Genomic DNA, 13,686 nt, shown 5'->3' on the forward strand with positions numbered 1-13,686 from the left:
TTACTATCCCCCTGAGAGAATCCCCAGACAACACTAAAAAACACATTCAGTATAAATAGTTTATTAAAGAAAATAGCAAATTACATTTCTGTGAACAATCCGTAGAGGAGAAGTGGCGGTTTTCAAAATAGGTGTCGTTTTGGATTGCTGTGTGTAAAGAGAGAGGGGGTCCCAGGAGATTCGAGCGGTACGGGAACACGCTCAGCCTGCAGACCCGCCACCGAAGGGGGAGGAAAGGCTGGAGGTTTAAGTGGCAGTCAGATTTCACTTCAATATCCCAAAGGGCCACTTTGTCTGCATTTGCCCCTTCCCCGTGCCAGTTAAAGCCACAAAGAAGGGTCAGCCTATTTGTCCGACAACCACGGAGATAGGAAAGATAGGAAGCAGTTCCCCAGTGCCAGGCTTTTTTACACCAGTACAAATAAGAAGAGTCAAATTCAAAAAATACTTGAAAGACTCGGTTTGCTCTTGCTTTATCAGAATATACAACACGTAGGAGCAAACACAGTTACTTAATTTTGGCCAGTGCCGCTGCTCTCCTTTCCGTGTTCTGGAACAAGGCTCGGATCAGACTCTTCACTTCAGCTGCAGAGAATTCAGCTGCAAGAGGCCCCTTCCCATCCGCCCACCTGCAGGGGGAAGAAAGCTTCATTTAACCAAACTGCACCGAAGCGTCACGTTAGAACATTAGAACAAGCCTTCCAAGAACTTGGTACAGTAGTAAGTTCGAAAGCAAACCAAACCCAGTGAGCAGCCTACCGGTGTACGCAACTTGAGTCTAGAGCTGCCTGCCTGGGTATACAAAATAACAGGCTGTGAGATTATTTTCGTGCTTCTGACAATTCATGCCAACTGAAGTAACAGAAGTAATTATACAAATCCTCACGTTTAATTCAGATGACTCTCCCTTGCAAGTTAAAAGCAGAGGCCGATCATAAGGAGCGCTCGCCGCAGCAGGCACAATGCCAGGCCGCTTACTGTGAAACACATCTGAACTTCGAGGAGCCAAGGGAGATGCACAATCGCCCTGTGCTTGGCTCTCCCACAGCACTTGTTGCTTTACCATTGTCTTTTCCTCTGCAGGAGGCAGCTGAATGTGTATGAGCGACCTTGGAATGGACTAAACACAGAGGCAGGAACAGCCCCAGGAGCATTACCTGATCCTCACTAGCGGCAATGGCCCCGGGCACGGTGCCCTGCTGCTGAACCCCTCACAGCTCCCTGCCACTGGGGCGAAGCACTAACTGAGAAGGAAGAAAGGAAGACACCTACTGATCTACTATTTCTTGGAGGTTGGCTTGCAAGATGATCATCAGCTCTTTGAACGTCATCCACTTCTTCACGTAGACCGGAACTTCCTCTTGGTATTTCTTATTTTTGTCCTCTTCAGGTAGCGGGGTGAAAACTCGGGGTCCCTCCTCCACCATGATCCTGCAGAGGGAGTACAACCGATCTGCGTCTTCCGCAGAGATATCCTAGAATTGAACGAATTTAGCAGTTAAGATATGACAATGGTTGTGCTTCTGAACAGCGCATCTTAGTGGAATAGCAAGCATTTCACTGTGAAGCAGAGGTGTCATGGTGATGGTCTGGACAGTTTACAAGGGGATTGCTCAGGCATTGCCAGCCCAATGACACAAGCCAAGATTTCTGGCAGGCACAGCATGAGCAAGCGTCCCATAAACTGGCTGGAACAGGAAAAGAGGGCTGGTTGGCTAAACGCGCAGTGGGAAGGCTCTTTGGGTGTAGCCTACAACAGATGCAGTAATGTATTTCTATAACTCGCTGTGAAAACATATTTTCATTAAGAAACGTAACAGGATAGTTGTACTTGAACCAATGTAACCTGACAATCGCTTAAACACAATAGCGGGAGTCAAAGGGACACTGAAACAGGTAAGAATTTCAGTCTGCAACGCCACAGGTATTTTGGCATCTGGTGCATAGATAGGATGGAGAGGTTCAGTAGAGATGCACAGACTGAAAATGTATTGGAGTAGATGGGGTCTGAGACCACAGTTAACCCCTGTGCTCTGAACAGAGAAAGAGATCGACACACAGAAGCGTTTGTAGTGGGAGAGTCCACGCCGAATTCCAAATTAAGACGAAAACATGGCCACTTCCCTGACTCTGCCCTTGACTACAGAGTCATGGTATCGCTGCAGGAGTATACATGGTCTCAGCCGGATGTTACCGGTATTTTAAACATTTCTCAGAGACAGGACCATGCTTACAATTTATGGGAAAGGTACCTGTTGCCCTGAAACCTGATTTTGGAAAGAACTTGTAGAGGCTGCAGCTGCTGCTCACAGCAGCTGTACCCGGCACGTCCCTCTCGTGCAGTTACCTCCAGGGCAGCAATCCTAGCGATGATCTCCGTGAGAGCCGTGTTCAGCAGAGTCCCCATAGCCTTGCAGTAAACAGTCACGGGAAGGACGTCTTGCCAGACCTTTCCCAGTCGCTTCAGCTGATGCAGTACCTGGAAGATAACAGCTCTGTGTTACCTACATGGTACCAAGAAAGAAACAATCAGGCTGGAAAACGGTTGTTTTGACGAGTTCTACTCTGCTGAGATGCTGCACCGTTCTCAGGACTGAGCTTACATCCCGTACCTACCCAGGGACAGCATGCACAGACAACAGGATATCTGGCTCCGCCTGCTGTGCTTACCTGCCTTATTGCTTTGTTTGCTGCAGAATAATTTTCCTCATCATCCATATTAGAAAAATTCCTGGCACTTGACAGCCTCTCCAGGATTTCTCCTTTCTGTACTCGCATCTGGGCCAGAAAACACGCTGTCCCTTTAGGAGCAAAAACAAGCAGAGAGAAGCAATTAAGTAATTATTAAATTTGCTCTGCCATTTCAGAGACTGTAAGTGCTGAATAATGAACCTGCTCTAAATTAGTCTCTGAACAGTCTCAAAGAGCGAATTTAACCAGGCCTGGGCACATACTTGGTAAGCTCTTGTGCAGCTTGTGTTGCTACAGTGCTTTTGAAAAGCAGCTGAGTAGCAGCATTAGCTATGGATGACAGGCTCCTGTTAGGCTCTTCAATTCGAAGAGAAGGTTGTTTCCACAGAATAAGCTAAAAACTGAACAGCAGATCTCAAAATATGGGTGCCAAAACACCTCACCAGATAATGATCTGTTCTTGGAACCACATGCTGGACAAGAAGAGTTGGGTTTCAAAGAATCAGGCCCTAAACAACCACCTTGTGTAGAGTCATAACGCTCTGTCAGGCTTCCCAACCTAGAAAATGTCCTTGCTGCTCATCCAAAACTCTTAAACAACAATTGACTGCTGGGGTCAGTAGCCACACGTTAAATCATTCAGCAGCAAATACCAGGATTAATTACTGTGTCATCCATCAATATATTTCAACACTGAAAGGTAAAATTACCAAGTCTCCTGAAGCCAGGTACCAGATCTACGAAGGTGGCTGCTCCATCGCACAGGATGTCAGTCAGGCGGTATCGGAACTGGTGCCCCAGGGTGAGCAAGTGGTGCGCGATGTACATGCAGTTGTTGTGGTGAATGGCTGCCAGCTGGGGTAGCTTCTGAAGGTTCTCTCTGTCCCAGGAAGGAGGAAGAGAGAAGAGATGTATTTATTTAGACCTGGCTCAGTTAAGAAAATAGTCACGCCTACCCTAGAGAAACTTAGAGTGGAGAAGTCTCTCTCAGTAACACCCCAGTGTTCTCTGACAGGTTTGTATACTTTTAATCTTCATTGCTGCTCTATTTTACAGGAAAAACATCAGGAAAAATCTCAGCATCACACCTGGGGTCAAAGTTAAGTGGCTGGATTCAAATACAACCATTGTGAATGGCAACTATCTCCTTGGTCAGGAGTCTGCCAACTCAGAAACTTTTCAGCACCTATTTTGCAGCACGTATGACTTAATAATATACTAAGAGTACTATTTTTTGGCCACTAGAGGAAGCCCTTAGTAATCTCTGGCTGCGGTGGACAAACTGGGGACAAGCAGGGCTGTTCCAATAGCATGGGTAACACACACGCACTTACTTGTGGTAAGTTGGCACTACATCACAGAACAGCTGGAATATGTTCCGCACAGAGTAGAAGAGCTGTATACAGCTACAAGGAAAAGAGCTTCACGTTAGTTTGGCAGTGGAATTAAGGTCTTGTTCACAAGTGACCCTTAACCTCTCCAAAGGTTAATGAGATAGTTTTGGTTCTTCTAAACAAATGACAGCTAACGTATGATAAAACACTGAACGCTGCAGTAGTGTTTTTCCCAACTAAATCACCGAAGCCATGAGCTACATGTGTACACTACTGCGTTTTCACTGCTCTGATAGCTAAAACACAAGGAAGTGTACCTGAACCTTCCCTGAAAACAGAAACCCAAAAGCTGCTGAACCTGAGCGTTGCAGGGAGCAGAGTCTGCAGCTGTTCCTGCTGCTCCAACCCCGGGACCCGCCTGCCAAAACAGACTCACTGTAATGATCCATTCTCATTTTTAAGTATCTTCTGTTCTTTTAAAGTTGTTTTAATCTATTAACAGATGCTTGGTGTTGTCGAAGGCACCCAAGAGTTACCCGCTGATAACTCCTACCACTGATCCGTGCTGGCTGTGGCCTCCAGCAGCGTCTGATACGCCAGCTTCATCAGCTCCTCCACCGATGAACTGATGCGGCAGGTGGGTAGAGAAAACATGTACTGGCTCAGTTTAGTGTCGTTCTCCAAATTCACCACGTTGTTATGAGGAAGTTTATTAGTTTTTTGCATTTTTAAGTGATCTCCTGACCCGGGATCAGGAAGCCTTGGTAGGGCTACACTGGAATCGGGTGTGATCTAAGGGAAAAGAGAGGTATAATATAATTTAGAGCCCACAGAAAGGAGACTGTGCAGGACTACAAAATGCTGAATGACAGAGACTTAAGATAAATGCAAGGCTGGAAGTCTCCTGCCTTATGAATAACACTGCAGACCATGAAACAATTTATACAGCATTGCATGCCTTGAAGCAACTCAAAAGTAACCCTTTAAATGTTCTTAGGCTTATGACACTAGCCAGAAAAGCCTATGCAAGCACAATTCAGTCATTCTAAATAACATCTTCTTAGTGAAATAAACCACTTGAGCACCATTAAACAAGGCTTTGAAGCTGTTGTTGGCCAAGATGCTCAAATAATCAAGAGTACTCAGTGCTCCACAAAACAAAGGACTTGACTGCTCTAGAAAAGCCTTCTTTACCAGCTAAGCTATTTTCCCCACACAGAAAACCAAGAGTCACCTTTACAGTATTGTGTATTTCTGAGGTCATCAGGTTTCTGGCTGCCACAATCACATCCTGGCACTTCTTGTTAGCAAAGTGGGAATTGACATTACGTGCGTATTTCAGTAAATCCGTCGTGTCTCCTTTCAAAATCTGCATGTTCTTCAAGGCTTTTTCAAATTCCTCTGCGGATTTAATCACCTGAGAAGAGCAAGCACAGATTCCACATTAGCACAGTTCCCAAAAATCAAAGAACATAATTAATCGGTCTATAGGAAGCCAGCTGGGCAAGCAGCAATCATCATCTTCGGCTCACACGCGTGCCTTACATCGCACACCCTGAAAGTCTCCAGGTCTCAGCCAGATCAAGTTCCACAGATCAGAGACCTCGTACACTCCATGTGACAAGAAAAATAAGCCACAGCTTAACTGAGAGAAATACACAATTCTAGATCATGCAAAGCAGCTTTCTGCTGAAGCTGCCCATCTGGCATTTCTGCTGCGTAGATCGGAAAGATTGGGAAACCTACCTCTATATACTGCTCCAGTTTGCTGCTGTTGGTTGGGATTGAATTCACCAGGCAGTTCTGAATTAGGCAGTCTGATAAATCTTCCCATATCACATCACCCAGTAGTTCTGGGAGTACAACCCTGCAATCCTTTGTATCTTCCGCAGGCTGCTCGAGAGGCACATCTGAATTCAGGAGAACAGAAACAGGTTTTAATTCGCTTCCTTCCTGGACGAGACCCTTCGGCAGTTCATTCAGCGCTTCCTGTCTGAGCATCGTCCGTCAGCTGTTCCCCAATCTTATCACAGAGGGACTCTTCTTAGGCAGGCCGTGTGCCAGGCCCGTGCCATCGCCCACCCCATCAAAAGACAACTGAATTTGTGTAAACTGAGCCCAGCTGCACAAACACCAGGTACTGATCTCAGCCCAAAAGGGAAAAACTACCTACTCAGCAAATATTTGTGAAGAACTTCAAAAATAAGCTTGATCTTGTCAAAAACCTCTATAGGAGAGGAATAATCCAAGTGAGGCTCCTTGGACTTTAAACGCAGGATGAACGCATCTGACTGTTCCTCTGTGAATGGCTGAAGAGATGGGTATGAAATCAGTGGCTTGAGGATGTATTTCAGCAACAACTGACCTGAGAAACAAGCAAACAAACAAGATGTTTTCCAAGAGCAGGAGACAGGCAGTTCGCTCCAGCGAGGCCCAACCGTGACCGTTTTGGAGGTGGAGATTCCTCTCGTGAAGCGGAAGAAACGCTCTTGAATAGCTGTAACATGGACCAGCTAATGAGGTAATGCTGGGTTTGGCTTCACTAAAGACCATTTTACTCATGTATCTGTAAAGCTATAAATTGAGAACTGTTAAGAAAAGTCAGCTCAGCCTGGCCCTGCTCTCGCTGCTGACACGAACTGTGTCTGTGCGCCTCTGTCTGCACCTCTATGCCTCGTTCCTCCTCACCGCACAGTATACCAGGGTAAACTGACAGGCACGGATAAGTCATTCTGGATAAATAATAGGATAAATAATGTCCTATAAGAAGAACCAGAGCATTCACCTCACATTCACTGGAAACACAAGCCAAGGACAAAGAAGTCTTCCCGTGTACTGCTGAAGTGAACTGGATCTCGATATCCATCCTAAACCAAGTCTGAACTTGTGCTATAGGTACTACAGCTATACATTTCTTTGGATCCACCTTACCAAAACTTTTAAATTTGGCGTGCAGTTCTCCTAGGACAGCAAACGCCTGCAGCACAGAAGCAACCGGGGGGCCTGCAGTCTCCTCCTCTTTTGATGGCACAGTGTGCAAGTGCAGTTCTGAATGCATCGCTGACTCCAGGCTGCTGCTTTCTAGAAAAAAAGAATCATCTCTCTGAATGGGGTCTGAGAGATACAGCAGATCTGAGAAGCTACTGCAAAGAACACCGGCACTCATCACTCCCACTCATTAGGTTATGCAAACAGCAGAAAGAGCTCCTTACACCAATCTTAGTTCAACCATGTTGATACATTTCCTATCTTGTAGGAGCTTTAAACCAGCCACTTCAAACAGTGAAGCAAAACCAGTGAAACGAATGGGAATTGTGAGTACCTTTCAAAGGAGGAAGCTTCCATACAACCAATTTCTGCCATTCTTCTCCTAAATGATAGAGCATGTTCTCCGTCTGCACTGTGAGCTCCGTGCGCAGTGCCTTCAGGATCTTCAGCTCAAAGCCCCTGCGGGATTCCAGCATTTTCAGGTTGCTTCTTGTCTGGTGGTAAAATCAAACACAAAACGTTGGGTAACTGTTGTCCCTGCTAAGGAAAAGCACCTGGTGAAATGTATTGAAAGTATGCATGAACATTATTCCATATGCTTAAGAAGTCATTATTACCTTTTCCAGTTGATGAGCTGCTACAACGTACTTCTTTTCCAGCAAAGCAGTATTGTACTCTTCCATAGCTGTATCAAACTGCAACAATCAAACAGATTCATATGTCACGGTATATCTGCAATCAGACTGCAATTTCTTGAACACCACAGCTAGAGCCGGTGGAGCTGCAGACAGTTATTCGCAGCAGAAGTCCAGAATAACGCCACAGACTAAGAAGCAGAGAGGATGACTACTGCTTCAAGATTTTAAGCTGCTCCTCCACCTCACCTCCTGTAGCTTTTTCAGAACGCTCAGCACCAGCGTGTCTCGCTCCAACTGCTGCTTCAGTTCAGCAAATTCGGCAACAGCGACATTTGGGTCTCGCTGAACCTAAAATAACAAACTTTTCAGTTCCTGCACAGCAAGCAAATGTCAACAGACACTTTCCTTTCTAAAAGTGGTAACAATATGAAATTTAAAGTATTTCTGTTACTAGAATAACCAGGTGAGGAGAAAGAAGGCTCCACCCATTTTATTCCTTGTTAGGAAGATTCTTATAAGCATTGAAAACACTTATAAACTGATTTATCTTTAAATGCATTACAGGTTTTTTAAAGGCACTGTAAGGATATTCAGTCTCAAAAGGACTTCCGTGTTCCTTTGACACAGCCATCTAAAATGCAAGAACGCTTGAGCTGAGCCGAAAGTTAATTCACAATTAACACTGTTACGAGTCCCCAGATGCTGGAAAAAGGATCAAAGGCAGCACAACCAGAGTGGACCTGCTGTCTGGCCCGCGGGAGCTGCTTGCATCTCCTTACAGGCTCCACTGAATGTGCACAGGTACGATTCGGGTTCCCTTTCTGCCTGCAGTCAGGGTGGCCCCAGCACTGCCACACCTTTCTGCAATTTACGAGGCTGATCCTTCTTTCGGAAGGAGACGTGAGACACACTTTTCCAGCTGTACAACACAGCAAACCAGGGCCAGCCCCTTAATGGCAGCTCTGTTCTCACAGCCCCGATGTGACACACGCCTCTGCAGCATGTGTCACCTAAAGGCATTTTTTAGGGGTGAAATCATCCAGGGTTCGTAGTAAGGAATCCTCCTCCCTCGGTCCCCCCAAAACACACCAAGACGGTGTGGAGGGCTAAAGGTTTGGGGTGACGCCAAAAGCACGCTGAGCGGCCGCGGGAGGCCCCGCTGTCACCTCGTTCTCGATGCCCGCTCTCAGCAGGTCGATGCTGCTGGCCAGCCCGTCCACCTGCGCCAGCAGCTCCTGGGCGCTCTGCATGCTGGGCAGGAACTCGCTGTACTTCTGGTTGATCACAGTGCACACTTCTCCCTGCGGCAGAGAGGCAGCGCTGGCACCCGCCGAAAGGGGCCCTTTCGGGGCAGCCGGGGCTGAACCAGCTGCCGGGGACCCCCAGCGCAGAGCGGCCGGAGCTCAGCGCCCGGGCCGGGGACACCCCGTGCCGTCCCCGGGCTCTCCCCAAGCCCCCCTTGCCTCCCCAGCCCCCCGTCCCGGCCCTGCCTTCAGCTCCTCCACGCGGCGGGAGAGCCGCCCGATGCGGGTGCCCAGGTCCTCCTTGTCCAGGCGGCCCGAGCTGGCCAGCACGGCCGCCACCAGCGAGCCCGCCGGCGCCGCCATGGCCGCGCTCCGCCCGCCGCCGCCGCGCGGCACCACGGGACGGCGCCCAAGCGGCTACGGCGGCCGGAGCGGGACAGGATGGTGCGGGGCGTCGGCAACGCCCGCGGGGGGACACGTGGCTGAGCCGATCTGTGTGTGCGGGGACAAGGGGATGCGGGGAAAACTCCGTTGGTGGGGGGACATGGCTGCTGGGGGACACATGATTGCTTGGGCTCTGTAGCTACAGGAGGACCTGTGGCTGCATGGGTACACGTGGCTGCGGGGGGTCCCCAGCTGCTGGGGGCTTACTGGGTGTCTGAAACTGCTGGGGTTCCGTGGCTGCTGGGACACCCGCTGTCTCAGGCTTAGCTGTGCCCCTTGCCTTTCCACGGGCATCGCGGCTGGGTCTGGGGCGCTTCAGACACCCCCAGCCGCTGCGGGAGGGAGGGAGGAGGCTCCAGCCCCCAGCATCCGGCACCTGACGAAGATCTCGGGGCGGGTGGCGCGGAGTGGCGACAAACACTGCACGTCCTCTTCTGAGCGGGGACAGAGGCGCCACCGCCGTGTGCCATGCGGAGGGGAAGGGCCCTGGGCACCTGGGCATTGCTGGCCAGCCTGGCCCTGGCCAGCTGGGGCGTCCGAGGTAAGTCCGTGGGCGTCAGTCGCTGCCCACAGGGCACTTGCTGTGGTCCCTTGTCACCCGTATTGCTGACCCGCGGGTGTCTCTGAGGCAGTGGGAGGGTGGCTGGAAGCAAGACCCCCACAGCTCGCTGGGGTTGTCCATTGCGGTGTCTTGATGTGAGATTTGTAAATGGTGATAGGGAACACGGAGTGAATCGGTGCAGCGGTTCCTGAGGATGCGATGGCTCTAGGAGGGCGCTGCATGCCCTGGACCGGTGCTGTGACGGTCTGGAGCTGTGTGCATTGCCCCATGGTTTGCTGTGGTGGCTCAAACCCGCCTTGCCACGACAGAGAATGCAAAGTTGGACTTGGCAGCCCTGTGCTGTTAGACCGAAGTAGCCGTGGGCTTTGTGTCTGGCACAAATGTGCAGGCAGGCGAGGCTGTACTCTGCTCCACCGTGCTCAGCAAATACAACAGAGCATTTACTCTCCTTTTGCAGACTCTGAAGGTGATGCCTTTGGGCCAAAGAAGCCATTCCGTGCAGTGTTTTGCATGCTTTTCTCTAAAAATATTGTTTACTCATAGGTAAAAATCCAAATGGGTTTTGCCTCCCTATTTGGGCTCGGCTCCTGTTCGTGCTGGTGGAAACATTTCACCTGCTGTTGAAATGGTTTCTTACTGCAGCTGAGCTTCAATACCAATGCGATCTGTGTGGGGTGTGGGTCAAGCGTGTGCAATCTGAACAGAGTCCAGGTAGATGCCTGAGTCCAGTTGGTTTTAACTCTAACAGATTTAGATCTAAACTACCAAGACCTGTGTTAGCATAACCACCAGTTGAACACCCGACTACTTTTCTGCTGAGCAGTCTGCTTTTTGAAGAGTTTTTTGTTTGTGATGTGCTTTGCACCGCTCATGGGACGGTCTAATGTGATGCTCTCTACCACAGCCATCTCCGTGAATGAGATCTCTGAGCTCTGCACCGCTGCGAGCGCTGAGAACTCAGCTCTGAGGCTCTCTGCTCTCCTTTTCTTTACAGGACAGAAAGTAACCCTGAAAGAAGCCAGCGGGAAGGTGTTCCTGCAATGTACAAGCAGTGGAGATGAAGTCATATGGCGGAAAGATGGGAATGAGATAGGAAACACAGCACAGCTGGACTTGGGTGCAGTTTACGATGATCCCAGAGGAATCTATACGTGTGAAATAGTAAACGGAAAGAGAAGCCCCCCGCTTCAGGTGTACTATCGAAGTAAGTGTTGCAAACCTGGTTTCTAGAGCCGCAACTGCTTGCAGTTTTCACGCAAGCACATTTTTGAGGGCATTACTGATTTTCCAGAGCTTGAGGGCAGTTCCACCAGTTCATGTAAGTCCTGACGGCTCCTGTGCTGGGTTGCTCTTGGGAACAGCCAAGCTTCACGTTCCCCTGCATGCGGTGTCCCTGGGAGTGTTTTACAGCCCCGTTTACTGCCATAACCTGGCAGTCACGCTGCCTTGTTGCAAACCGCTCGCTGGCCCTGCCGTGCCTTGCCCTGAGTGCTGGGGACACGTGGCAGCTCGTGCTACCGCTCTCGAGTCATGGAGCAAGCCAGACTGTATCGCTGGTCTCTCTCACCCTGGGACTGGAACCCGCCTGAGCTGGATGGGCGCTTGGGCTCAGCCTGACCCTGGCGACAGGGGCAGGGTGCTGGTCACAGCCCTGCTTTCAGTGTTTGTGTCCTTTTGGGCTTCCAGTGTGCCAGAACTGCATCGAAATGGACGCTCCCACCATCTCGGGGATCGTGGTTGCGGATGTCATCGCCACCGTCTTCCTGGCGGTCGCCGTGTATTGTGTCACTGGCCACAACAAGGGACGCATGTCTCGAGGTGAGGGGCCAGCCCCACTGGCTGCCTGCGGGGGGCATGGGGAGTGCCTGGGCATCTTTAGGAGCTGTATGGTACCTCAGGACTTCCCATGGCAGCCCACAGAGGCGCTGCAGGCAGCGTGCCTAGGGTAGGGATCCATGTGAGCACTCCCTGTATCCTTCCTGGCCCTGGCTCAGCTTCCCAGGAGAAGCTACTGGATGACAGCAGCCGGTGGCACAGTGACATCTGAGGCCTTGCAGGGGCTTTCCACTCAGCCTCCCAGAGTCAGCAGAAGCTCAGGGCTGAAACCAGACAGCTGTGTGCATATGTTGGCGAATGTTCACCGCACTGCCCACCATCGTTAACCGCTTTATTTCTCCGTTTAGCTTCTGACAGGCAGAACCTGATCGCCAATGAGCAGGTCTACCAGGTGAGTGTGAGCTGCGTCTTACTCTCAGGGGTAAAGCTCTGTGTCCGGGACATGGCAAAGGGAGGGCTGGGTTCACATCCCCTATACCCTCCCTCCCAGGGCTGGACAGACCCGGCTGTATCTCATCTTGCCTGTTGTTTCTCTCCTAGCCCCTTGGCGAGCGGGACGATGGACAGTACAGCCGGCTGGCACCTGCCAAGGCCCGCAAGTGAAGTGGGAAGATGCTGTGGCCTGTGATTCCTTCACACCGGGAGCGATACCACGGCAAAGCCAGCGCCCAGCAGCACTGGTACCCTGCCATGGCGCTGCCTTTATAAGCTCGCTGCTGTCAGAACACAGCACAGGTTTTTGCGCAGAGAGCCCTCCCGCTCCTTGCCAGCACGGGCTGCTTGTAGCACTCCGCTCTTTCCGTGACCTCTTGTGCTTCTGTATTCCTCTCATTAAAGATGAGCCTGTCCCACAGCCTCCCGGCTCCATCATTTGTGTTGAGGCCTGGGGAAGGTGAGTGCTGGATGCCAGGGGGTTGCCTGGGTGCTTAGGGGAGTGAAGCGTGAGCAAAGCAGCAAGAAGAGCTCACGGGGCTGGGGCCATAGGGGAAACGGACAGAGCAGAGGAGCCGAAAACCGCAGCAGAGTCTGCAGCAGAGCTGGCTGGGCAGCGAGGGCCAGAGGCGGTTCACACTGCGTCTCTGTTGCTCTGGGGAGGCTCTCCCGCCCTCCCCTGCCTCTGCAGCCCACTGGAGACCAGCTCACCTCAGTGTCCAGGCCAGGGGGCTTTTGGCAACCCTTCTTTCGGGCTCAGTAGCCATCCCGGCATGCTGAGTACAGGATGCAGGTGAGCAAACTTCCAGCACCTCTCACAGCTCAACCACCCGAGTCGTACTGAGTGTCCCCACACCAACCCAGCTCCTCCTGCTAAGGTCCCTGCTCCCCAGCTCTGAGCAGGAACAGCCGATGTGGTCTGACTGTCCGAAATGGCAAGCAGCTGACAGACGGGATCCGGCAGCAGTCGGAAACCTCAGAAACCAGGTCACCCTCCGTGTGCCAGTTGCACACACCTGTAGGTTGTGTTTTCCTGCTTTTCTAGAGGTCTGGGTGATAGGCTTTAGACAGTACCAGGCTGGGAATTGCCTTGTGACTCAGTGGTATAAAGTAAGCACTAAAAGAGTTAACACTCAGTAAAAACCGGGCACAAATCTGTGGCACGTCTGACACGGCAAACAGCGCGTAGGCTGGGCAAAGCCGTGGGTGTCCCCACGTCCTTACAGGAATCGGTGTGTGATCAGCCTCGTGCACAGCAAACAAGAAAAGGAGTCGTTTTCCTGTGGTGTTGGCTCTTTACGTGACCACATCGTGCTCTTCACAGAAGCACAATAACATCTTGGTGATTTTTTTCTGCTCTAATGTGCTCCAGTGAAGACGAACAGTGATGTGACCATTGCAGGTAGGATATGTCGATACTCACCTTTGGTCTGCAAAGCTATTTCAGTAGGACCTTATAAAAAAAGTGCCCATAGTGCTTTCAGATCTGAAAGCGGTGAGCAAAGGTGGCTAAACAC

General features: G+C 50.6%; 2 protein-coding genes across 2 annotated transcripts; one reads left to right on the top strand and one right to left on the bottom strand.

The window, feature by feature from the left end:
- Window positions 1–45: 45 nt before the first annotated feature.
- On the bottom strand, window positions 46–9,275 carry ZW10 (zw10 kinetochore protein). Its single transcript, XM_065855831.2, has 16 exons — window positions 9,142–9,275; window positions 8,818–8,952; window positions 7,898–7,999; window positions 7,631–7,708; window positions 7,348–7,507; window positions 6,957–7,106; window positions 6,199–6,390; window positions 5,772–5,935; window positions 5,260–5,442; window positions 4,579–4,817; window positions 4,026–4,097; window positions 3,402–3,571; window positions 2,671–2,801; window positions 2,348–2,479; window positions 1,273–1,475; window positions 46–629 (listed from the first exon to the last, which is right to left on the bottom strand). The coding sequence occupies exons 1-16, from the start codon at window positions 9,256–9,258 to the stop codon at window positions 509–511; spliced, it is 2,349 nt and encodes a 782-aa protein (XP_065711903.1). The 5' UTR covers window positions 9,259–9,275; the 3' UTR covers window positions 46–508.
- Window positions 9,276–9,497: 222 nt separating this feature from the next.
- Window positions 9,498–12,590, top strand: CD3D (CD3 delta subunit of T-cell receptor complex). Its single transcript, XM_065855768.2, has 5 exons — window positions 9,498–9,880; window positions 10,896–11,105; window positions 11,588–11,719; window positions 12,085–12,128; window positions 12,278–12,590. Exons 1-5 carry the CDS (start codon window positions 9,808–9,810, stop codon window positions 12,338–12,340), a joined length of 522 nt encoding a protein of 173 aa, XP_065711840.1. The 5' UTR covers window positions 9,498–9,807; the 3' UTR covers window positions 12,341–12,590.
- Window positions 12,591–13,686: the final 1,096 nt, after the last annotated feature.

This window comes from Patagioenas fasciata, chromosome 24, assembly GCF_037038585.1.
Source record: "Patagioenas fasciata isolate bPatFas1 chromosome 24, bPatFas1.hap1, whole genome shotgun sequence".
Classification (NCBI taxonomy): Eukaryota; Metazoa; Chordata; class Aves; order Columbiformes; family Columbidae; genus Patagioenas; species Patagioenas fasciata.